Here is a 26,035-nt window from a genome sequence, read left to right on the forward strand (position 1 = left end):
CAAATTAAAAAAACTACGTTTAAACTAACAATTAAAATAATATAACTATTAAACTAAAATTAAACTAACTACCAATTAAATAAACTATATTACACATTAAAAAATCCTAACAATACTCTAAAAATTACAAACCATCTAATTACAAAAAATAAAAACGACTAAATAAAAAAGAATTAAACCTAATCTAATAGCCCTATAAAAATAAAAAAAACACCCAAAATAAAAAAAAAACCTAGCCTACAATAAACTACCAATAGCCCTTAAAAGGGCTTTTTGTAGGGCATTGCCCTAAGTTAAACAGCTCTTTTACCTGTAAAAAAAAAATAGCCCCCAACAGTAAAACCCACCACCCAACCAACCCCCCAAAATAATAAACCTAACTCTAACAAAAACCTAAGCTACTCATTGCCCTGAAAAGGGCATTTGTATGGGCATTGCCCTGAAAAGGGCATTTAGCTTGTTTACAGAAGCCCAAACCTTAAACTAGAAAAAAAAACACCCAAAAAAACTTAAAAAATCCTAACACTAACCCCCGAAGATCCACTTACAGTTGCTGAAGTCCCTCTTGAAGGATCTTCATCTCGGCGGCTCCATCTTCATCCAGGCAGCAGGGGGCTCCATCTTCATCCAGGCCGCTGCATCTTTAATCAGACGGCATCTTCTATCTTCATCCCAGCGGCGGTTTCTATCTTCATCCTTGCGGTGCAGAGCGGATCCATCCTGGAGACATCCGGCGCGAAGCATCCTCTTCATACGGTCGCCGCCATATACTGAATCTTCAGTGCAAGGTACGTGATTCAAAATGGCGTCCCTTGCATTACTATTGGCTGATTTGATTTTGGAAATTCAAATCAGCCAATAGGATGAGAGCTACTGAAATTCTATTGGTTGTTCAAATCAGCCAATAGGATGAGAGCTACTGAAATTATATTGGCTGATTTGAATAGCCAATAGAATTTCAGTAAAAACAAAGGCTGCACATCAGGTCCGAAATTCACACAAAGGTTTATTATAAAAATAAGACCAGACAGACATGGACAGAGTAGTCTGACGCTTTTCGCACCCCCTAGTGGCACTTAATCATAGACTCAGTTTGCAATGTAAAACATTCATCTTTAAATAGGGCCAAAATTGCCCACACATTTGCCAATACAAACATTACATTTTAAAACAAAAAATAATACATATAATCTGCAGTTATTTCATACCAATTAATAATATGACAAGAAACTGAAGCTAAAATATATATATATATATATATATATATATATATATATATATATATATATATATATATATATATATGTTGGAGATAGTAAAGTACACCCATGGCTTAGCCTGTGCTGTATGATATACTTGTTGTAATATGCCTTAGGTACATCGTGAAATTTAAACAGTTCTCAAATGTCCAATTGAGTTACTAATAGCTTGCCCACAACTAAATTACATGTTGAACATTGCATTACATATTATATTAATATAAGACCTCTTCCATCCCAAAATTTATATAACCTCTTCCATCCCAAAATTTATATATAGGGGTTAACAGTACAATTGCTTATTGGGCTATGTTATGTAAAACCTCTTACTTTTAAGCTCCATTCAAGACCATACAGATTACTTGAATAACATGCCCTCCAAGTGTCACTGCTAATACAGCTTATACAAAAACAACAAAATACATTATTTTATATATATACTTTTAAAAGTTAGTGTAAAAACACATACCCCTAATAAGTAAATATTTCTGTTGATTTCATTTAGAGCCTAAGTATTGCATTCACAATTCCTTGAATAAGGAAATACAGTTCCTATACAAAATAGCTAATGTCCCATTCCTTATTAAGGCCAAGTGGGACCCTTGTCTTCAATTTAAAGATCCAAAACAGTTATTTCCTGTCTAAAATCTTGGACTTATTACCCCCTCTAATTGGCATCCTAACTAAATCAATAGCTTTGATAGAGAAATTGCCTACGTTAGTAAAATGCACACTGTTGAAGTGCTGAGCCACAGTTGAGTCTTTGTTGTAATTTTTGACATCATTATAATGCTCATGTGCTCTCGTACCCATTTGCCTAGTCGTTTTACCAACATATTGGCAGTGGCAAATCAGACACTCCAGCAGGTACACTACGAAGGTAGTTCTGCAATTTGCATAGAAATCTATATTATATTTACAATTATCCACTGATGAATTAAACTCTATTCTGGTATCTAACATATAACAGGTCAGGCATTCTCTTCCTCCACATTTAAAGTTGCCATTATCATTCAACCAGGTTCTAATTTTTCCCTGATCTTAGTACCAAACTTGGTGCCAGTTTATTTGCCAGGGTCACAGGTTTTTTGGAGACAAACTTACACTGCCCTATTGCGTCCTATAGTACATCATAACCCGATAATAGAGTTAAATTGTTTATTAAAATCTGTACAATTTCTGGAAACTGTTTAGTATACTCGGTAGAGAACAAAATGTCCCCCTCTATTGTGGCTAGGAGAATATGTTGACTCATGTGACTGATAAATTTCTAATCTTACAGATTGTAATGCTTTTGAGTCATACCCCCTTGCTTCTACCCTTTTACACAATTCAAGGGATTGCTCCATATATACATCTGGGTATGGTACAGATAAGGTGACGTGGATGGCAAGACTTGGCATGCAGTATTATATTACCAGCACTTGGTTTTCGAAATGTGCGTGATACTACCATTTTATTCTCCACGTCACCCTCCAATGCCACATCCATAAAGTCAACCCCCAAACTACTGAATAACCCTATACATTTTAATCCCATGTCATTGTTGTTGACATATGTCATGTATTTCTCAAAACCCTCCTCCCCAAAGGCCCACCGACGATCAAAATAATATCGTCAATGAACCTCTTGTAGAGGAGAGTATCACCCACAAAGGGGTTGCGGGTATCAAAAATGTAGTTAAGTTCCCAAAAACCTACATATAAATTTGCAAAAGAAGGTGCATATTTTGCACCCATAGCAGTGCCGCAACATTGCAAAAAAAATGAATCATCAAAAAAAAAAAAATTATGCGTAAGGAGGAACTCCAACACTGAGTATATAAACAAAATAATGTCTGTAGTATAACTAGTATACTTGTTAAGAAAATACCTAACCACTGAGATACCTGAAGTATGGGGAATAATCGTGTAAAGAGACACGACATCAGCTACCATCCAAGTGTACCCCTCCTGCCATATAATCTTATCCAAACAGTCCAAAAGATGATGTGAATCCCTTAAATAGGAGTATAATCCTTTTAACAAAGGCTGGAGAATGTCATCCATCCATTCGGACAATGACTCCAAAAGGGAGCCAATGCCCGAAACTATTGGCCTCCCTGAGGGATTCACAGGATCCTTATGAATCTTGGGCAAGTAATGGAAGAGGGGCACAACTGGATGGTCAGGGATTAAATGCTGTAAATCTTACTCACTAAATACACCCAATTCTATTCCATCATCTAACAAGCTAATCAACTCTTTCTTAAAGGTTGATGTAGGATTCCCTGACAAACGTCGATAAACATTTACGTCTTGTAATTGGCGTTGTGCCTCTGCAAAATAATCAGCTTTATTCATCACTACGATGTTGCCTCCCTCATCGGAGTTCCTAATTACAATCTCATTATTATTTTGCAAGAGATCCAATAGAATTTCAGTAGCTCTCATCCTATTGGCTGATTTGAATTTCCAAGATCAAATCAGCCAATAGGAATGCAAAGGATGCCATTTTGAATCACGTTTCTTGCATTGAAGATTCAGTGTACGGTGGCTACCGTATGAAAAGGATGCTCCGCGCTGGATGTCTTCAGGATGGATATGCTCTGCGCCACCGGGATGAAAATAGAAGACGCCGCCGGGATGAAGATAGAAGATGCCTTCTGGATGAAGATGGAGCCGCCTGCCACCTGGATGAAGATGGAGCCGTCGGGATGAAGATCCTTCAAGCAAGACTTCAGCAACTGTAAGTGGATCTTCGGGGGTTAGTGTTAGGATTTTTAAAGTTTTTTTTGGGTAGGTTTTATTTTTAGTTTAGGGTTTGGGCTTCTGTAAACAAGCTAAATGCCCTTTTCAGGCTAATACAAAAGAGCTAAATGCCCTTTTAAGGGCAATGCCCATATAAATGCCCTTTTCAGGGCAATGGGTAGCTTAGGTTTTTTAGATAGTAATGCCCATACAAATGCCCTTTTCACGGCAATGGGTAGATTAGGTTTTACTTTATTTTTATTTTTGGGGGGTTGGGGGGTTGTATACTGTTAGGGGGTGTTTGTTTTGTAGCAAAAGAGCTGTTAACTTTAGGGCAATGCCCTACAAAGGCCCTTTTAAGGGCCCTTGGTAGTTTATTCTAGTTTAGGCTTTTTTATTTTGGGGTGTTTTTTTTTTTTTTAAAGCGTATTAGAATAGGAATCATTTTTATTGTTTTAGATAATTTCATTTGTTATTTTTTGTAATGGTAGTTTTTTTTATTTTTTGTAATTTTAGTGTTTTTTATTTTTTGTAATGTTATGTTTTAGTGTAAGGCAGCTTAGGTTTTATTTCACAGGTAAGTTTGTATTTATTTTAACTAGGTAGTTAGTAAATAGTTAATAACTATTTACTAACTAGTCTACCTAGTTAAAATAAATACAAACTTACCTGTGAAATAAAAATAAAACCTAAGCTAGCTACAATATAACTATTAATTATATTATAGCTAGTTTAGGTTTTATTTCACAGGTAAGTATGTATTATTTAGTTAATAATTGTAATTTCTCCAACATAGGTGTGTCCGGTCCACGGCGTCATCCTTACTTGTGGGATATTCTCTTCCCCAACAGGAAATGGCAAAGAGCCCAGCAAAGCTGGTCACATGATCCCTCCTAGGCTCCGCCTACCCCAGTCATTCTCTTTGCCGTTGTACAGGCAACATCTCCACGGAGATGGCTTAGAGTTTTTTAGTGTTTAACTGTAGTTTTTATTATTCAATCAAGAGTTTGTTATTTTGAAATAGTGCTGGTATGTACTATTTACTCAGAAACAGAAAAGAGATGAAGATTTCTGTTTGTATGAGGAAAATGATTTTAGCAACCGTCACTAAAATCCATGGCTGTTCCACACAGGACTGTTGAGAGCAATTAACTTCAGTTGGGGGAACAGTGAGCAGTCTCTTGCTGCTTGAGGTATGACACATTCTAACAAGACGATGTAATGCTGGAAGCTGTCATTTTCCCTATGGGATCCGGTAAGCCATGTTTATTACGATCGTAAATAAGGGCTTCACAAGGGCTTATTAAGACTGTAGACTTTTTCTGGGCTAAATCGATTCATTATTAACACATATTTAGCCTTGAGGAATCATTTTATTTGGGTATTTTGATATAATAATATCGGCAGGCACTGTTTTAGACACCTTATTCTTTAGGGGCTTTCCCAAAGCATAGGCAGAGCCTCATTTTCGCGCCGGTGTTGCGCACTTGTTTTTGAGAGGCATGGCATGCAGTCGCATGTGAGAGGAGCTCTGATACTTAGTAAAGACTTTCTGAAGGCGTCATTTGGTATCGTATTCCCCTTTGGGCTTGGTTGGGTCTCAGCAAAGCAGATACCAGGGACTGTAAAGGGGTTAAAGTTCAAAACGGCTCCGGTTCCGTTATTTTAAGGGTTAAAGCTTCCAAATTCCTTCATGTTTTTTCGCAATTGCAGTAATAAAGTGTGTTCAGTTTAAAATTTAAAGTGACAGTAACGGTTTTATTTTAAAAAGTTTTTTGTACTTTGTTATCAAGTTTATGCCTGTTTAACATGTCTGAACTACCAGATAGACTGTGTTCTGAATGTGGGGAAGCCAGAATTCCTATTCATTTAAATAAATGTGATTTATGTGACAATGACAATGATGCCCAAGATGATTCCTCAAGTGAGAGGAGTAAGCATGGTACTGCATCATTCCCTCCTTCGTCTACACGAGTCTTGCCCACTCAGGAGGCCCCTAGTACATCTAGCGCGCCAATACTCCTTACTATGCAACAATTAACGGCTGTAATGGATAATTCTGTCAAAAACATTTTAGCCAAAATGAACACTTATCAGCGTAAGCGCGACTGCTCTGTTTTAGATACTGAAGAGCATGACGACGCTGATAATAATGTTTCTGAAGGGCCCCTAACCCAGTCTGATGGGGCCAGGGAGGTTTTGTCTGAGGGAGAAATTACTGATTCAGGGAACATTTCTCAACAAGCTGAACCTGATGTGATTACATTTAAATTTAAGTTGGAACATCTCCGCATTCTGCTTAAGGAGGTATTATCCACTCTGGATGATTGTGACAAGTTGGTCATCCCAGAGAAACTATGTAAAATGGACAAGTTCCTAGAGGTGCCGGGGCTCCCAGAAGCTTTTCCTATACCCAAGCGGGTGGCGGACATTGTTAATAAAGAATGGGAAAGGCCCGGTATTCCTTTTGTCCCTCCCCCCATATTTAAAAAATTGTTTCCTATGGTCGACCCCAGAAAGGACTTATGGCAGACAGTCCCCAAGGTCGAGGGAGCGGTTTCCACTTTAAACAAACGCACCACTATACCCATAGAGGATAGTTGTGCTTTCAAAGATCCTATGGATAAAAAATTAGAAGGTTTGCTTAAAAAGATGTTTGTTCAGCAGGGTTACCTTCTACAAACAATTTCATGCATTGTCCCTGTCGCTACAGCCGCATGTTTCTGGTTCGATGAGCTGATAAAGGCGGTCGATAGTGATTCTCCTCCTTATGAGGAGATTATGGACAGAATCAATGCTCTCAAATTGGCTAATTCTTTTACCCTAGACGCCACTTTGCAATTGGCTAGGTTAGCGGCTAAGAATTCTGGGTTTGCTATTGTGGCGCGCAGAGCGCTTTGGTTGAAATCTTGGTCGGCTGATGCGTCTTCCAAGAACAAGCTACTTAACATTCCTTTCAAGGGGAAAACGCTGTTTGGCCCTGACTTGAAAGAGATTATCTCTGATATCACTGGGGGTAAGGGCCACGCCCTTCCTCAGGATCGGCCTTTCAAGGCAAAAAATAAACCTAATTTTCGTCCCTTTCGTAGAAACGGACCAGCCCAAAGTGCTACGTCCTCTAAGCAAGAGGGTAATACTTCTCAAGCCAAGCCAGCTTGGAGACCAATGCAAGGCTGGAACAAGGGAAAGCAGGCCAAGAAACCTGCCACTGCTACCAAGACAGCATGAAATGTTGGCCCCCGATCCGGGACCGGATCTGGTGGGGGGCAGACTCTCTCTCTTCGCTCAGGCTTGGGCAAGAGATGTTCTGGATCCTTGGGCGCTAGAAATAGTCTCCCAAGGTTATCTTCTGGAATTCAAGGGGCTTCCCCCAAGGGGGAGGTTCCACAGGTCTCAGTTGTCTTCAGACCACATAAAAAGACAGGCATTCTTACATTGTGTAGAAGACCTGTTAAAAATGGGAGTGATTCATCCTGTTCCATTAAGAGAACAAGGGATGGGGTTCTACTCCAATCTGTTCATAGTTCCCAAAAAAGAGGGAACGTTCAGACCAATCTTAGATCTCAAGATCTTAAACAAGTTTCTCAAGGTTCCATCGTTCAAGATGGAAGCCATTCGAACTATTCTTCCTTCCATCCAGGAAGGTCAATTCATGACCACGGTGGATTTAAAGGATGCGTATCTACATATTCCTATCCACAAGGAACATCATCGGTTCCTAAGGTTCGCATTCCTGGACAAGCATTACCAGTTCGTGGCGCTTCCTTTCGGATTAGCCACTGCTCCAAGGATTTTCACAAAGGTGCTAGGGTCCCTTCTAGCTGTGCTAAGACCAAGGGGCATTGCTGTAGTACCTTACTTGGACGACATTCTGATTCAAGCGTCGTCCCTTCCTCAAGCAAAGGCTCACACGGACATTGTCCTGGCCTTTCTCAGATCTCACGGATGGAAAGTGAACGTGGAAAAGAGTTCTCTATCTCCGTCAACAAGGGTTCCCTTCTTGGGAACAATAATAGACTCCTTAGAAATGAGGATATTTCTGACAGAGGCCAGAAAAACAAAACTTCTAGACTCTTGTCGGATACTTCATTCCGTTCCTCTTCCTTCCATAGCTCAGTGCATGGAAGTGATCGGGTTGATGGTAGCGGCAATGGACATAGTTCCTTTTGCGCGCATTCATCTAAGACCATTACAACTGTGCATGCTCAGTCAGTGGAATGGGGATTATACAGACTTGTCTCCGAAGATACAAGTAAATCAGAGGACCAGAGACTCACTCCGTTGGTGGCTGTCCCTGGACAACCTGTCACAAGGGATGACATTCCGCAGACCAGAGTGGGTCATTGTCACGACCGACGCCAGTCTGATGGGCTGGGGCGCGGTCTGGGGATCCCTGAAAGCTCAGGGTCTTTGGTCTCGGGAAGAATCTCTTCTACCGATAAATATTCTGGAACTGAGAGCGATATTCAATGCTCTCAAGGCTTGGCCTCAGCTAGCGAGGGCCAAGTTCATACGGTTTCAATCAGACAACATGACAACTGTTGCGTACATCAACCATCAGGGGGGAACAAGGAGTTCCCTAGCGATGGAAGAAGTGACCAAAATCATTCTATGGGCGGAGTCTCACTCCTGCCACCTGTCTGCTATCCACATCCCAGGAGTGGAAAATTGGGAAGCGGATTTTCTGAGTCGTCAGACATTGCATCCGGGGGAGTGGGAACTCCATCCGGAAATCTTTGCCCAAGTCACTCAGCTGTGGGGCATTCCAGACATGGATCTGATGGCCTCTCGTCAGAACTTCAAAGTTCCTTGCTACGGGTCCAGATCCAGGGATCCCAAGGCGGCTCTAGTGGATGCACTAGTAGCACCTTGGACCTTCAAACTAGCTTATGTGTTCCCGCCGTTTCCTCTCATCCCCAGGCTGGTAGCCAGGATCAATCAGGAGAGGGCGTCGGTGATCTTGATAGCTCCTGCGTGGCCACGCAGGACTTGGTATGCAGATCTGGTGAATATGTCATCGGCTCCACCTTGGAAGCTACCTTTGAGACGAGACCTTCTTGTTCAGGGTCCGTTCGAACATCCGAACCTGGTTTCACTCCAGCTGACTGCTTGGAGATTGAACGCTTGATCTTATCGAAGCGAGGGTTCTCAGATTCTGTTATCGATACTCTTGTTCAGGCCAGAAAGCCTGTAACTAGAAAGATTTACCACAAAATTTGGAAAAAATATATCTGTTGGTGTGAATCTAAAGGATTCCCTTGGGACAAGGTTAAGATTCCTAAGATTCTATCCTTCCTTCAAGAAGGATTGGAAAAAGGATTATCTGCAAGTTCCCTGAAGGGACAGATTTCTGCCTTGTCTGTGTTACTTCACAAAAAGCTGGCAGCTGTGCCAGATGTTCAAGCCTTTGTTCAGGCTCTGGTTAGAATTAAGCCTGTTTACAAACCTTTGACTCCTCCTTGGAGTCTCAATTTAGTTCTTTCAGTTCTTCAGGGGGTTCCGTTTGAACCCTTACATTCCGTTGATATTAAGTTATTATCTTGGAAAGTTTTGTTTTTAGTTGCAATTTCTTCTGCTAGAAGAGTTTCAGAATTATCTGCTCTGCAGTGTTCTCCTCCTTATCTGGTGTTCCATGCAGATAAGGTGGTTTTACGTACTAAACCTGGTTTTCTTCCAAAAGTTGTTTCTAACAAAAACATTAACCAGGAGATTATCGTACCTTCTCTGTGTCCGAAACCAGTTTCAAAGAAGGAACGTTTGTTGCACAATTTGGATGTTGTTCGCGCTCTAAAATTCTATTTAGATGCTACAAAGGATTTTAGACAAACATCTTCCTTGTTTGTTGTTTATTCCGGTAAAAGGAGAGGTCAAAAAGCAACTTCTACCTCTCTCTCTTTTTGGATTAAAAGCATCATCAGATTGGCTTACGAGACTGCCGGACGGCAGCCTCCCGAAAGAATCACAGCTCATTCCACTAGGGCTGTGGCTTCCACATGGGCCTTCAAGAACGAGGCTTCTGTTGATCAGATATGTAGGGCAGCGACTTGGTCTTCACTGCACACTTTTACCAAATTTTACAAGTTTGATACTTTTGCTTCTTCTGAGGCTATTTTTGGGAGAAAGGTTTTGCAAACCGTGGTGCCTTCCATTTAGGTGACCTGATTTGCTCCCTCCCTTCATCCGTGTCCTAAAGCTTTGGTATTGGTTCCCACAAGTAAGGATGACGCCGTGGACCGGACACACCTATGTTGGAGAAAACAGAATTTATGTTTACCTGATAAATTACTTTCTCCAACGGTGTGTCCGGTCCACGGCCCGCCCTGGTTTTTTTAATCAGGTCTGATAATTTATTTTCTTTAACTACAGTCACCACGGTACCATATGGTTTCTCCTATGCAAATATTCCTCCTTAACGTCGGTCGAATGACTGGGGTAGGCGGAGCCTAGGAGGGATCATGTGACCAGCTTTGCTGGGCTCTTTGCCATTTCCTGTTGGGGAAGAGAATATCCCACAAGTAAGGATGACGCCGTGGACCGGACACACCGTTGGAGAAAGTAATTTATCAGGTAAACATAAATTCTGTTTTTAATTTAGCTCTATTTTAATTATGTTTAACCCTATGAGTGCTAAGCACTTTCCCTGGGTGCTAAGCTGATCTAAGGTTTTTTATTATTATTTATTTTTTGAATTTTTTATTTTTTTAGTTTTTTTAAATTATTTTTTTTAGGCGATTACCTTTCCAATGGCAGGTCTTGGGGGTCTGTAGCTGTTTAGATGCCTGAGTTACAGGCTTCTAAGCAGCATGCTCCCTTTCCCTATTTTTGTCATTGTCTATTTTAAATAAAGTTGCGCGGTGACGTCATCATATCATTGCGCATGACGTCACCATGCAAAACGTGAAGCCCCGGCAGTGCCTGTCACTATACAGGCCCGATCGCCGTGGTAGGAGCGGGTGGGAGCCCCCAGATCTCCCTCAAGGTGGGAGAGTGCTAGCGATGGCTCTGAGCTATTGTTAGCACTTAAGTGAGAAACTCTGCGACGGATCAGAGCCGTTGTTAGCACTGAAAGGGTTAAAGTTAGGGGATGTTAGGGTTACGTTAGGTTTAGGTTTATAGGTTAATAGTGTAATTTAGGTTGTTGCGATGTGGAGGGCTGGTGGTTTAGGGGTTAATAGGTTTATTTAGTGGTAGTGATGTGGGAGGCCAGAGGTTTAGGGGTTAATAACTATTTAGTGGCGGAATAGGGGTTAATAGATTTATTATAGTGTGGGCGATGTTGGGGTGCAGGGGAATAGGGGTTGACAACTTTAGTATAGTGGTGTCAATATCGGGATTAGGGGTTAATAACATTATGTAGGTGTCGGCGATGTTGGGGGCAACAGATTAGCGGTGTTTAGACTTAGGGTTTATGTTTGGGTGTTGGGATTAAACATAACTTTTTTTTTCCCCATAGACATCAATGGGGCTGCGTTATGGAGCTTTTCATTCCACGCAACCTAATCGCACGCACAAGCCGGCTGTTTCAAAACTTGTAATGGCTGCGCTATAGAGGGTTAAATAACGCAACTTTTGTTGCATTCGTTAATTCCCCTATAGCACGCATAACTCATAATCTAGGTGGAAATTTCTGATTGTTAGATTAAATTAAAGGGTCATTAAACACCTTGATCTTGTCATATAAAATATTTAATAATAAACAGTAACACAACTTTGCAATAAACGTTCTTTATTTATTTTGTCCCCCTTTCGTGTAATTTAACTTTGACAATTGTGAGTTTTCCAATGCTGCGACTGGAAGTGCATACTGCAGACTACTTCACAAGCCTTTTTACATATATGTCCCTATTAGGCCTCTGCAGAGGTTTTCAGATAACAAATGGGAAAATAATGCTGTTTTTGTTAGCATAATGACCATGGTTAGCCTTGTCTATTCCAGTAACAAGTATGGTTTGGAATTGGAAATAGTGGGGGAAGTTTGGCTACTGAAAACAATTGCAGAAAACAAGATGTATTTATTTTGAAAATCTTTACACTTGGCTGGTATTTTTTCTACTGCAAGACAACTGTAATATCTTGTAAATACATGTTTCTCCAACATAGGTGTGTCCGGTCCACGGCGTCATCCTTACTTGTGGGATATTCTCTTCCCCAACAGGAAATGGCAAAGAGCCCAGCAAAGCTGGTCACATGATCCCTCCTAGGCTCCGCCTACCCCAGTCATTCTCTTTGCCGTTGTACAGGCAACATCTCCACGGAGATGGCTTAGAGTTTTTTAGTGTTTAACTGTAGTTTTTATTATTCAATCAAGAGTTTGTTATTTTGAAATAGTGCTGGCATGTACTATTTACTCAGAAACAGAAAAGAGATGAAGATTTCTGTTTGTATGAGGAAAATGATTTTAGCAACCGTCACTAAAATCCATGGCTGTTCCACACAGGACTGTTGAGAGCAATTAACTTCAGTTGGGGGAACAGTGAGCAGTCTCTTGCTGCTTGAGGTATGACACATTCTAACAAGACGATGTAATGCTGGAAGCTGTCATTTTCCCTATGGGATCCGGTAAGCCATGTTTATTACGATCGTAAATAAGGGCTTCACAAGGGCTTATTAAGACTGTAGACTTTTTCTGGGCTTAATCGATTCATTATTAACACATATTTAGCCTTGAGGAATCATTTTATCTGGGTATTTTGATATAATAATATCGGCAGGCACTGTTTTAGACACCTTATTCTTAGGGGCTTTCCCAAAGCATAGGCAGAGCCTCATTTTCGCGCCGGTGTGGCGCACTTGTTTTTGAGAGGCATGGCATGCAGTCGCATGTGAGAGGAGCTCTGATACTTAGAAAAGGCTTTCTGAAGGCGTCATTTGGTATCGTATTCCCCTTTGGGCTTGGTTGGGTCTCAGCAAAGCAGATACCAGGGACTGTAAAGGGGTTAAAGTTCAAAACGGCTCCGGTTCCGTTATTTTAAGGGTTAAAGCTTCCAAATTTGGTGTGCAATACTTTTAAGGCTTTAAGACACTGTGGTGAAAATTTGGTGAATTTTGTACAATTCCTTCATGTTTTTTCGCAATTGCAGTAATAAAGTGTGTTCTGTTTAAAATTTAAAGTGACAGTAACGGTTTTATTTTAAAACGTTTTTTGTACTTTGTTATCAAGTTTATGCCTGTTTAACATGTCTGAACTACCAGATAGACTGTGTTCTGAATGTGGGGAAGCCAGAATTCCTATTCATTTAAATAAATGTGATTTATGTGACAATGATGCCCAAGATGATTCCTCAAGTGAGGGGAGTAAGCATGGTACTGCATCATTCCCTCCTTCGTCTACACGAGTCTTGCCCACTCAGGAGGCCCCTAGTACATCTAGCGCGCCAATACTCCTTACTATGCAACAATTAACGGCTGTAATGGATAATTCTGTCAAAAACATTTTAGCCAAAATGAACACTTATCAGCGTAAGCGCGATTGCTCTGTTTTAGATACTGAAGAGCATGACGACGCTGATAATAATATTTCTGAAGGGCCCCTAACCCAGTCTGATGGGGCCAGGGAGGTTTTGTCTGAGGGAGAAATTACTGATTCAGGGAACATTTCTCAACAAGCTGAACCTGATGTGATTGCATTTAAATTTAAGTTGGAACATCTCCGCATTCTGCTTAAGGAGGTATTATCCACTCTGGATGATTGTGACAAGTTGGTCATCCCAGAGAAACTATGTAAAATGGACAAGTTCCTAGAGGTGCCGGGGCTCCCAGAAGCTTTTCCTATACCCAAGCGGGTGGCGGACATTGTTAATAAAGAATGGGAAAGGCCCGGTATTCCTTTCGTCCCTCCCCCCATATTTAAAAAATTGTTTCCTATGGTCGACCCCAGAAAGGACTTATGGCAGACAGTCCCCAAGGTCGAGGGAGCGGTTTCCACTTTAAACAAACGCACCACTATACCCATAGAGGATAGTTGTGCTTTCAAAGATCCTATGGATAAAAAATTAGAAGGTTTGCTTAAAAAAATGTTTGTTCAGCAGGGTTACCTTCTACAACCAATTTCATGCATTGTCCCTGTCGCTACAGCCGCATGTTTCTGGTTCGATGAGCTGATAAAGGCGGTCGATAGTGATTCTCCTCCTTATGAGGAGATTATGGACAGAATCAATGCTCTCAAATTGGCTAATTCTTTCACCCTAGACGCCACTTTGCAATTGGCTAGGTTAGCGGCTAAGAATTCAGGGTTTGCTATTGTGGCGCGCAGAGCGCTTTGGTTGAAATCTTGGTCGGCTGATGCGTCTTCCAAGAACAAGCTACTTAACATTCCTTTCAAGGGGAACACGCTGTTTGGCCCTGACTTGAAAGAGATTATCTCTGATATCACTGGGGATAAGGGCCACGCCCTTCCTCAGGATCGGCCTTTCAAGGCAAAAAAATAAACCTAATTTTCGTCCCTTTCGTAGAAACGGACCAACCCAAAGTGCTACGTCCTCTAAGCAAGAGGGTAATACTTCTCAAGCCAAGCCAGCTTGGAGACCAATGCAAGGCTGGAACAAGGGAAAGCAGGCCAAGAAACCTGCCACTGCTACCAAGACAGCATGAAATGTTGGCCCCCGATCCGGGACCGGATCTGGTGGGGGGCAGACTCTCTCTCTTCGCTCAGGCTTGGGCAAGAGATGTTCTGGATCCTTGGGCGCTAGAAATAGTCTCCCAAGGTTATCTTCTGGAATTCAAGGGACTTCCCCCAAGGGGGAGGTTCCACAGGTCTCAGTTGTCTTCAGACCACATAAAAAGACAGGCATTCTTACATTGTGTAGAAGACCTGTTAAAAATGGGAGTGATTCATCCTGTTCCATTAAGAGAACAAGGGATGGGGTTCTACTCCAATCTGTTCATAGTTCCCAAAAAAGAGGGAACGTTCAGACCAATCTTAGATCTCAAGATCTTAAACAAGTTTCTCAAGGTTCCATCGTTCAAGATGGAAACCATTCGAACTATTCTTCCTTCCATCCAGGAAGGTCAATTCATGACCACGGTGGATTTAAAGGATGCGTATCTACATATTCCTATCCACAAGGAACATCATCGGTTCCTAAGGTTCGCATTCCTGGACAAACATTACCAGTTCGTGGCGCTTCCTTTCGGATTAGCCACTGCTCCAAGGATTTTCACAAAGGTACTAGGGTCCCTTCTAGCTGTGCTAAGACCAAGGGGCATTGCTGTAGTACCTTACTTGGACGACATTCTGATTCAAGCGTCGTCCCTTCCTCAAGCAAAGGCTCACACGGACATTGTCCTGGCCTTTCTCAGATCTCACGGATGGAAAGTGAACGTGGAAAAGAGTTCTCTATCTCCGTCAACAAGGGTTCCCTTCTTGGGAACAATAATAGACTCCTTAGAAATGAGGATTTTCCTGACAGAGGCCAGAAAAACAAAACTTCTAGACTCTTGTCGGATACTTCGTTCCGTTCCTCTTCCTTCCATAGCTCAGTGCATGGAAGTGATCGGGTTGATGGTAGCGGCAATGGACATAGTTCCTTTTGCGCGCATTCATCTAAGACCATTACAACTGTGCATGCTCAGTCAGTGGAATGGGGACTATACAGACTTGTCTCCGAAGATACAAGTAAATCAGAGGACCAGAGACTCACTCCGTTGGTGGCTGTCCCTGGACAACCTGTCACAAGGGATGACATTCCGCAGACCAGAGTGGGTCATTGTCACGACCGACGCCAGTCTGATGGGCTGGGGCGCGGTCTGGGGATCCCTGAAAGCTCAGGGTCTTTGGTCTCGGGAAGAATCTCTTCTACCGATAAATATTCTGGAACTGAGAGCGATATTCAATGCTCTCAAGGCTTGGCCTCAGCTAGCGAGGGCCAAGTTCATACGGTTTCAATCAGACAACATGACAACTGTTGCGTACATCAACCATCAGGGGGGAACAAGGAGTTCCCTAGCGATGGAAGAAGTGACCAAAATCATTCTATGGGCGGAGTCTCACTCCTGCCACCTGTCTGCTATCCACATCCCTGGAGTGGAAAATTGGGAAGCGGATTTTCTGAGTCGTCAGACATTGCATCCGGGGGAGTGGGAACTCCATCCGGAAATCTTTGCCCAAGTCACTCAGCTGTGGGGCATTCCAGACATGGATCTGATGGCCTCTCGTCAGAACTTCAAAGTTCCTTGCTACGGGTCCAGATCCAGGGATCCCAAGGCGGCTCTAGTGGATGCACTAGTAGCACCTTGGACCTTCACACTAGCTTATGTGTTCCCGCCGTTTCCTCTCATCCCCAGGCTGGTAGCCAGGATCAATCAGGAGAGGGCGTCGGTGATCTTGATAGCTCCTGCGTGGCCACGCAGGACTTGGTATGCAGATCTGGTGAATATGTCATCGGCTCCACCTTGGAAGCTACCTTTGAGACGAGACCTTCTTGTTCAGGGTCCGTTCGAACATCCGAATCTGGTTTCACTCCAGCTGACTGCTTGGAGATTGAACGCTTGATCTTATCGAAGCGAGGGTTCTCAGATTCTGTTATCGATACTCTTGTTCAGGCCAGAAAGCCTGTAACTAGAAAGATTTACCACAAAATTTGGAAAAAATATATCTGTTGGTGTGAATCTAAAGGATTCCCTTGGGACAAGGTTAAGATTCCTAGGATTCTATCCTTCCTTCAAGAAGGATTGGAAAAAGGATTATCTGCAAGTTCCCTGAAGGGACAGATTTCTGCCTTTTCTGTGTTACTTCACAAAAAACTGGCAGCTGTGCCAGATGTTCAAGCCTTTGTTCAGGCTCTGGTTAGAATTAAGCCTGTTTACAAACCTTTGACTCCTCCTTGGAGTCTCAATTTGGTTCTTTCAGTTCTTCAGGGGGTTCCGTGTGAACCCTTACATTCCGTTGATCTTAAGTTATTATCTTGGAAAGTTTTGTTTTTAGTTGCAATTTCTTCTGCTAGAAGAGTTTCAGAATTATCTGCTCTGCAGTGTTCTCCTCCTTATCTGGTGTTCCATGCAGATAAGGTGGTTTTACGTACTAAACCTGGTTTTCTTCCAAAAGTTGTTTCTAACAAAAACATTAACCAGGAGATTATCGTACCTTCTCTGTGTCCGAAACCAGTTTCAAAGAAGGAACGATTGTTGCACAATTTGGATGTTGTTCGCGCTCTAAAATTCTATTTAGATGCTACAAAGGATTTTAGACAAACATCTTCCTTGTTTGTTGTTTATTCCGGTAAAAGGAGAGGTCAAAAAGCAACTTCTACCTCTCTTTCTTTTTGGATTAAAAGCATCATCAGATTGGCTTACGAGACTGCCGGACGGCAGCCTCCCGAAAGAATCACAGCTCATTCCACTAGGGCTGTGGCTTCCACATGGGCCTTCAAGAACGAGGCTTCTGTTGATCAGATATGTAGGGCAGCGACTTGGTCTTCACTGCACACTTTTACCAAATTTTACAAGTTTGATACTTTTGCTTCTTCTGAGGCTATTTTTGGGAGAAAGGTTTTGCAAGCCGTGGTGCCTTCCATTTAGGTGACCTGATTTGCTCCCTCCCTTCATCCGTGTCCTAAAGCTTTGGTATTGGTTCCCACAAGTAAGGATGACGCCGTGGACCGGACACACCTATGTTGGAGAAAACAGAATTTATGTTTACCTGATAAATTACTTTCTCCAACGGTGTGTCCGGTCCACGGCCCGCCCTGGTTTTTTTAATCAGGTCTGATAATTTATTTTCTTTAACTACAGTCACCACGGTACCATATGGTTTCTCCTATGCAAATATTCCTCCTTAACGTCGGTCGAATGACTGGGGTAGGCGGAGCCTAGGAGGGATCATGTGACCAGCTTTGCTGGGCTCTTTGCCATTTCCTGTTGGGGAAGAGAATATCCCACAAGTAAGGATGACGCCGTGGACCGGACACACCGTTGGAGAAAGTAATTTATCAGGTAAACATAAATTCTGTTTTTTGTGTTCCTTAAGGCCTTATAATCTACTAACATTCTGACACTACTAAATTTATATAAATGTGTCAGATTATTATAATAATTTAAAAAGTACATAAATAACATTACATGAGCTTACTAAAAAGTTTGTTCTAGGTTACAAATCTAGCTTCTAGAGCTAGAATATAATGCGTATCCTTTACCCTGGCTCTGGCACCCCCTAGTGGTTGTACCAACATATACATTACAATAAATGTGTAATTAAAGAGATAGGAAGCTCGCGGGAGCATTAACTAGTCACTTGTAATGGTTGTTTATTTAACGTGAACCCATAAATGGGCAAATTTGTCTATTTTAGAAGAGGGTGAGTCTAAAAGGTTTAGGGGATTGTGTGTATATTGTCCTTTAATAGCAAAGCTTTTTTGTATATTTTTTTTATTATAATACACCAGTTGCCCTGATGGGGCTTTGCTATGCAAAATTCTATTTTTTTTAAAACTGCCACTGATGACATATTTGATAGATCAGATTTTATGATGGAGAGGAAGTGGTGTTGTCATGTAGTCAGATTATCATGTTTAATTACCATGTTTTGTTATCAAGTTAAATCACATTATATTACTGCTATACAGAAAATATATATGTGTGACATATGTACTGTGTAGTAACTGCCACTCAATATGATCATAATGAATTTTTATTGTGTTACTTTCCATTCTTCTTTTTTAGCTTTATATGATAAGAAATACAGTATAAGCAATGAGTAATAATTAGAATACATATAAAAAGTATACTGCAATGCACTTTATCTATTTAACTTCTCCTGAACAAATAAAAATGGTCAGTGACCTGATTCAGGAGTTTTCTAATATATTGTAAAAGCCTTGAAAACAAATCCAAAAAACACCCAGGCTGCTGTATGATGTTCTTGCATGAAAAGTTTAAATGTTTGTAGTGTGGACCTAAATTTGTTACCTGCTAAGAAATAAATTGTATTAAAAATAAAAAATAAATAAAGGGATAGGAAAGTCAAAATTAAAGGGACATTCCAGTCCAAATTTAAATGCACATAGATTTATTACATCTTTAAATAGAAACATATTTGCAATATACCGGTACATGTATTGGCAAAAATGCTTCTAGTAAAAGTTATCACTGTATACGTTTTAATATTTTTCTCTGCACATGCACGTAAAGCATAGCTACATATTGTCACTGCACCCACATTTTAAATAATGCAGCTGCTCACATCATCAGTGGGGCTTGTATCATGTCAGTAAATAACAAATTGAGTCATTACCAGATGGTACAAGCACCTTAGGCTCTCTGAGCAAGTGCTGTGTTTAAAATGCTGGTGCACGGTGCATACTCAAATACACTTTTAAAACAGCTATAGATTTTATTAGAAGCATTTTTGCTAATGCATGTATATTACAAAATGCATTCTGTTCAATACTGAAATGCACCCATGTGGTTTCCAGTTTTGGCTGGAATATCCCTTTAAACTTGCATGATTCCTATAGAGCATGTCATTTTAAGACACTTTTTTAAATTCACTTCTATTTTCAAATGTGCTTTGTAATCTCTTGGTATCTTGTTGAAAAAGAATACGCACATATCCTACAATGCTAATAGGTGCCTGTGTTCTATCAGATTCTGCTCCTTTGTCAGAATCTGCTCCCTCTGACTGCGCATGCTCTGTATGACGTAATCGCACTCCCCATATGCTAAATAGGAATGTGTAGAATTTGATTATGCGCAGACTGACTTTGAAGCTGTAGTGTCGGATTTTGCTGCCCAAACAAATATTTGAATGTGCTGTTAGATCGCTTGTCAAGGTGAGCCTGAGAGTGTGAAAACTACAATTACAGCGTGTCCTGCATACAGTATATATATATATAAATATGTTCTTTAAGGTGGAATTATATACCGGCTGAGGTTACACATATATGCGCATGCACGCATTTGTTTGGGCAGCAAAATCTGACACTACAGCTTCCAAGTCAGATACTGCTCCCTCTGACTGCGCATGTTGCTGATTGACATAATCGCATTCCACAAATTCCTATTTAACATATGGGGAGTGCGATTACGTCATACAGAGCATGCGCAGTCAGAGGGAGCGGATTCTGACAAAGAAGCAGAATCTGATAGAACACCTACACAATTTTCTTTTGTGTTTGGCTGACTAGATGTCTTCAGCTAGCTGACAGTAGTACAATGCTGTTACTTCAGCAAAGAATAACAAGAAAATTAAGCAAATTTGGTAATGGAAGTAAATTCGAAAGTTATTTAAAATTGTATGTTCTATCCAAATCATGAAAGAAAAATTTGAGGTTTCCTGTCCCTTTAAAGAAACAACATATGTAAGCAGTGGCGGCTTGTGGGTTATTTAAATGGGGGTTCACCATACATAAATTGTGAAAATTAAATTTACATTTATGACTAAAAAGTAAAATGTAATAATATGCAGGTTTCCTGCCTATCTGCAGCAGTTAAATATAGGAGTCAGGGTCAGGGATAAAATTAAAAGTAAAATGTAATAATATGCAGCACTGTCACTTACCATGCAATAATAAAATATTGCAAAGTCACCTACTGTCCAGTGTCCTAATCATATTAACCCCAGAAGAGTCATTGACCATCCTGGGTGCTAAATGCAGTACCAACAGCACAGTCACCTTATTATCATATAATGGACCTGCAGGGATAACCATGTCTCTGCCAGTAGCCTGAGAGTGTGAAAGCTGTGCCAGCAATGCAGTAGCCATGAAGTTCTTAGTGATGGTGCAGTGTTAGGCTTATTCTGCGAGTTCACATCTAGGACGTGTGGAGATCTATGTGCAGAAACACTAACACACAAACAGACACAAAAACACACACAGGCATACACACAGACAGACACTAACACACAGGCATACACACATACAGACACACACTGGCACACACACACATAAAGACACACACTGGCACACACACACAGAGAGACACTAACACACAGTTACACACTAACACACACAGGCATACACAGACAGATAGACTAACACACAGAGGCTTACACACACAGACAGACACACACACAGAGACACACTAACACACACAAAGACACTAATACAGACACAGATACACACACAGGCATATACACATACAGACACTCACACACAGTCATACACACTAACAAACAGGCATAGACAGACACTACCACATACAGGTATACACACACAGACAGACATTAACACACAGAGAGACATTAACACACACATAGACACACACAGGCATAGACACATACATACAGACACACAGACAGACACTAACACACAGACAGACACACACACATATTCACAAACACACACACACACACATATTCACAATCACACACACACATATTCACAAACACACACACACATATTCACAAAAACACACATATATTCACAAACACACACACTCAGTATAGCAAATAATGTATATTTATAATATAAACCTGATGAGCTCTGTTTCTACAAACAAATATAATTTTTATAGCTGTTTATTTTAAATAAAATAAAGATCATCCTATATGCCTGCTAGAATATGTAAGTAAATTCTTTGTCAGACATAGTAAAAAAAAAAGCTCTTATGAGGAGTAGTGTGTGTGCTCTGTCCCTCCTAAAGCCCCCAGGTGACTCACTCATCACTGGCTGCAGCTGCCCGGTCAGTCCCCAGGTCTTAACCAAACCAACCCCCCAGGGCCCAAGCAGGACAGAGTGCAGCTTCCTATTCCCTTTCCTATTATACTAGGATAAACAATGCTTCCAATGGTTTTGCATTTTTTGGCAACAAAACATCATAACTGGCCCTAATTTATGATCAGCAAGAATAAGACATGACAACTCAGCTAATACAGACAGATTGATGCTTCCAAATAAGTTATCTTGCATCCCTTAAAGTATTGTGAAAGAACACAGAGGCTACCCAACCCCTTAAGATTTGTATCAGCTCAATGTTCTTGTACAGTGATCACCTAATGGTCACCTGACTATATTACCCCTCTAAAGAGGCTCCTCTCTTCTTTTATAAGATGGGTCACTTTTCCCATTTTAGTGCTTAGATGAGGGGGTAGAATCCCTTTTAGAGCCCAGACCATGGTAAACTTCTCCTAGTTGGTGGTTGCAATTCCTATAATAATCACCTGCAAATTAGAAAAGCATGTGTCAGGCCTCCCGGCACTGTGCACTTATAACAGGTTGGGTGCTTCAGCGTGGCCGACGGGCTGCTGATAAGGTCGCTGTCAGGCAGCGAGCTGCTGCTGAGTGTTCAGATGCTGTCAGAGCCACTAAGTGATGTTGGCTTAGTGCAGCCGGCTCTCTGGATGTCCTGCTGTGTTCCTTGTCTGCTGCCTTTTTTGGTATATTATTATTACCATTTATTTATAAAGCGCCAACATATTATGCAGCACGGTAACATGCTGTTTTAATGCTTTTTATTTCCTAGGAAGTGAGCCTATCCTTGTTCCGGGCCCCAAACCTAAATGGAAAAGGTTCAGGCCCGAACTGACCATCGGGCCCGCTGGGCCGCCGGTGCCCTTAGCCCCGCCCACCTATTAATTACCCACACTCTGCAAAAAAAAGCCAATCAAAAAGACAGCACCGGCACTAAGTTTCACAAAGTTACTATTGCTGGTGAGGGCAGGGCTGAGCATTAGATATAAAATGTTTATTTATTTTAACATTTAAAAGCTGCTTTCTCTGCGCGCTGTAATGCACATTGTAAAGTGAGCAGGCTTTTAGAGTGAGGATGTAGCAGAAGTGTGAGGAGCAGCAATGGTACTATGTCAACACAGTACGCTGGGAAAAGTAGTACCTACTTCCATATGGAGCAAGGAGTTAAGGGACATAAAACACCTTATAAATATATAGGACTTTTGTGTAATGTTGCAATAAACTAACATAACAATCTAGCATAAATACTTTATGAATACATTAAGACCTTGTTTGCTGCAATTGTTTTTTAGTGGTCAAACTATCCTTACTACTACACAAAGTCTAAGAGACCTGTGCCCTTTCCAGCCATCTTCAATCCACAATGTTTGTAACAAAGCAAGAAACAAAATAAATTTGATAAACGGTAACTTAGAAAGCTGAATGCTTTATCTCAATCTGGAAAGTTTAAAGGGACACTGTACCCAAAAATTTTCTTTCATGATTCAGATTGAGCATGACATTTTAAGCAACTTTCTAATTTACTCCTATTATCAAATTTTCTTCATTCTCTTGGTATCTTTATTTGAAATTCAAGAATGTAAATTTAGATGCCGGCCCATTTTTGGTGAACAACCTGGGTTGTCCTTGCTGATTGGTGGATAAATTCATCCACCAATAAAAAGTGCTGTCCAGAGTACTGAAACCAAAAAAAAAGCTTAGATGCCTTCTTTTTCAAATAATGATAGCAAGAGAACGAAGAAAAATTGATAATAAGAGTAAATTAGAAAGTTGCTTAAAATTGCATGCTCTTTCTGAATTACAAAAGAAAAAAATGGGTTCAGTGTCCCTTTAATTTTGACTTTCTTGTCTCTTTAACATTGTCCACCTGTGCTGCAAGTCCTCTTTAACTTTTCATTTTAGGCTCTGAAAAAGCTCACATGCTTATTTTACAAATATTTTCTTTCTCACTATACAGTAGCTATTTCTTGTATAACACAAACCGTCTTACCAGTAAATCATTATTACTCCTGACCAGGCTATTTGTTATATAGGTGGATATGAACATTAGCTCACAAAAGATCTTTGTGTCCAATCTTCCATCTTCTGTACCTGAAGACCAACTCATGGACAAACTGGATATTTTCTTCTCTAAATCCAAGAATGGAGGGGGAGAAGTGGAGAGCGTTGAGATTCTATCTGAATACAGGAGTGCAATCATCACCTTCACAGAAGACAATGGTACAAATATACACAACTCATTCTAATGGTGTCTATATAGTGTTGTAGGACCCTTTTAATATATTTTAGTAATTGTTATAATATTTACAATCTTTCCAAATTATTATTATCATGGTTTATTTGTATAGTGCTGCTAAATTCTATAGCTAATCTTATATCCAACTGATACCACCAGTTAACAATAACAACTAGGCCTAAATTAAAAAGTCATCAATAGAGAAATTAGAGGTATATCATTATTAAACCAATTTTTTTCTTTTTGCTAAAAGAGAAGTTGATGTTTTGTAGGTTGCATTCTCTGTTATCTGTGTATTAGGAAGTGTTTATGTTTACTATAGAGAGATGAAACGTATACTACATTTGTCTGATGTGTAGAAGGAGTCGAGAGAACTATGCATGGATGTCTATTATATTACTGTAATTTACTATTTTAGGAAGGTTTAAGTGTTTGGACCTCTGTCTAGAAGAAGGAAATGAGATATACAGTGTACGTGTAATTATGTGATACCTGTGTATCAAGTGAAGGTGGGCTATAAGTGTCATAAAAAGTATTTCCTCAACATTGTAACCTGTACATTAGGTAGAAATTAAGAGTATGTTTTCTCTGTATTGAGAAGGCAACTGAGTTGTACATTTAAATGCCTGTGTAGTAGATTCAATTCTGGGTATTTAAAACGAGGTGCAAGGTATACATCTGATATTTGTTTATTAAGAAAAGTTGAAAGGTCTGTGTATGGGGTAAGTGATCTGGTGTCTATATATGAAGAGGAGAGACATATGTGTCCTTATGTTTGTGTAATATAAAAAGATGAGAGGTAAGTTTTCTGATACCTGTGTGCTAAAAGAAGGTAAGTGCAGAGGAGGTGGAAGGTATGTATACTGCTATCTGTGCATTAGGATGCAGCAAAAAAGATACATGTTCTGTTTTTAATTTGAAGAAGTGAGAAAGATTTGCTGCCTGTTTACTAAGGGAGATTAGAAAGTTGTTTATACTGATGTGAGAAATGTATTATGACTTCTGTCCATTAGGAGGAAATAGTGAGCTGTGCTATGTCTGAGAAATGTGTGCCTTTTTGCATTTCAGTTGCACCGCGTCTGACTAAACAAAAAATATTTAATGTACCTCTTGGGAATAAAAATTACGAGATCCATGCAACACCGTCATTGAATGGTAACCTTACAGCATGTGAGGTGAGTGCTCCACCTATTTACCAGTGTTTTTTTTTATTTTTTATATTAACATAATAGTAATAACAATGACAAGATACAAGTTTTGAGAAAAACAGTGACATCACATTTTAGGTCTGGATTTTCCAAATGTCTCTCCCAAGTAGCCCCTAGCTATTAGTTTCTTCACATAAGCGCTATGGTTTTGGATTGCCCACAGAGTCTGGTGAAGTGGATAAGTAATGCAAGGGCAATACCAAATTGACTTGATAAAGGGGTGTCCGGGGTTCACTCCTCTTCTGGGCCAGATTGTAAGGCCAAAATGCAATTAGTCAAACATTTGTCATCTGTATTCATATTTGCAAGAATAACGTTTATACAAAATTGTGCTAAACTAAACAAAAAATATAAAAGGAGGTATAGAGAAAAAAGAAAAAGCAAAGATCATTGTAGCTTTGTACTCTGTTATTTTCTGTGTCATCATTATTTTGTAGATATCACTCTACTGATTAAAATGTGTGTGTGTGGCTGAGTAGTCTAGTTGTCCAGTGCGTGTGTGTCATCATGGGTGAAAGATTCCCACAGGAATTGTATGTCGTGATATAGAGACAGTTGGCCTAGTTTGAAATAATATAACCTTTCCAGCAGCAGGTTTTTATTGACTAGATCTATCCAGTCTGATATGGTAGGCACTTGTGCTGATTTCCATCTTCTTGGAAGTAGTTGGTTAGCTGCGTTAAGCATGATTTGAAATAAATGTTTTCTTATTTTGCAAGTAATGGTGGGAGGTTGGCTAAGCATTACTATTTCTGGGCTAGGGGATATGTGTGTTTAAAGTTTTGTTAATGCCCTTAAAAACATTAGACCAGAATATTTTTATATAGTCGCATTCCCACCAGATATGTGAGATATGGCCTTCCTGGAGGCAGCCTCTCCAGCATAGGCCTGAAGATTTTTTGTATATATATTTTATTTTGGCTGGTGTCAAATACCACCTCATCAATATTTTAATGTTAGTTTCTTTTGCTTGGGCAGG

The 26,035-nt window shown here is 40.4% G+C and overlaps 1 protein-coding gene across 4 annotated transcripts in view; it reads left to right on the forward strand.

The window, feature by feature from the left end:
• The window catches only part of IFI35 (interferon induced protein 35), a 202,666-nt gene that overhangs the window by 157,754 nt on the left and 18,877 nt on the right, over positions 1-26,035 (forward strand). For all 4 annotated transcript variants that reach the window (XM_053699580.1, XM_053699583.1, XM_053699579.1 and 1 more), the window contains 2 exons: positions 23,646-23,832; positions 24,917-25,023. In XM_053699580.1, the coding sequence (XP_053555555.1) occupies positions 23,646-23,832; positions 24,917-25,023 (294 nt within the window). The remainder of the gene's footprint in view (positions 1-23,645; positions 23,833-24,916; positions 25,024-26,035) is intronic.

This window comes from Bombina bombina, chromosome 1 (assembly GCF_027579735.1).
Source record: "Bombina bombina isolate aBomBom1 chromosome 1, aBomBom1.pri, whole genome shotgun sequence".
Lineage (NCBI taxonomy): Eukaryota > Metazoa > Chordata > Amphibia > Anura > Bombinatoridae > Bombina > Bombina bombina.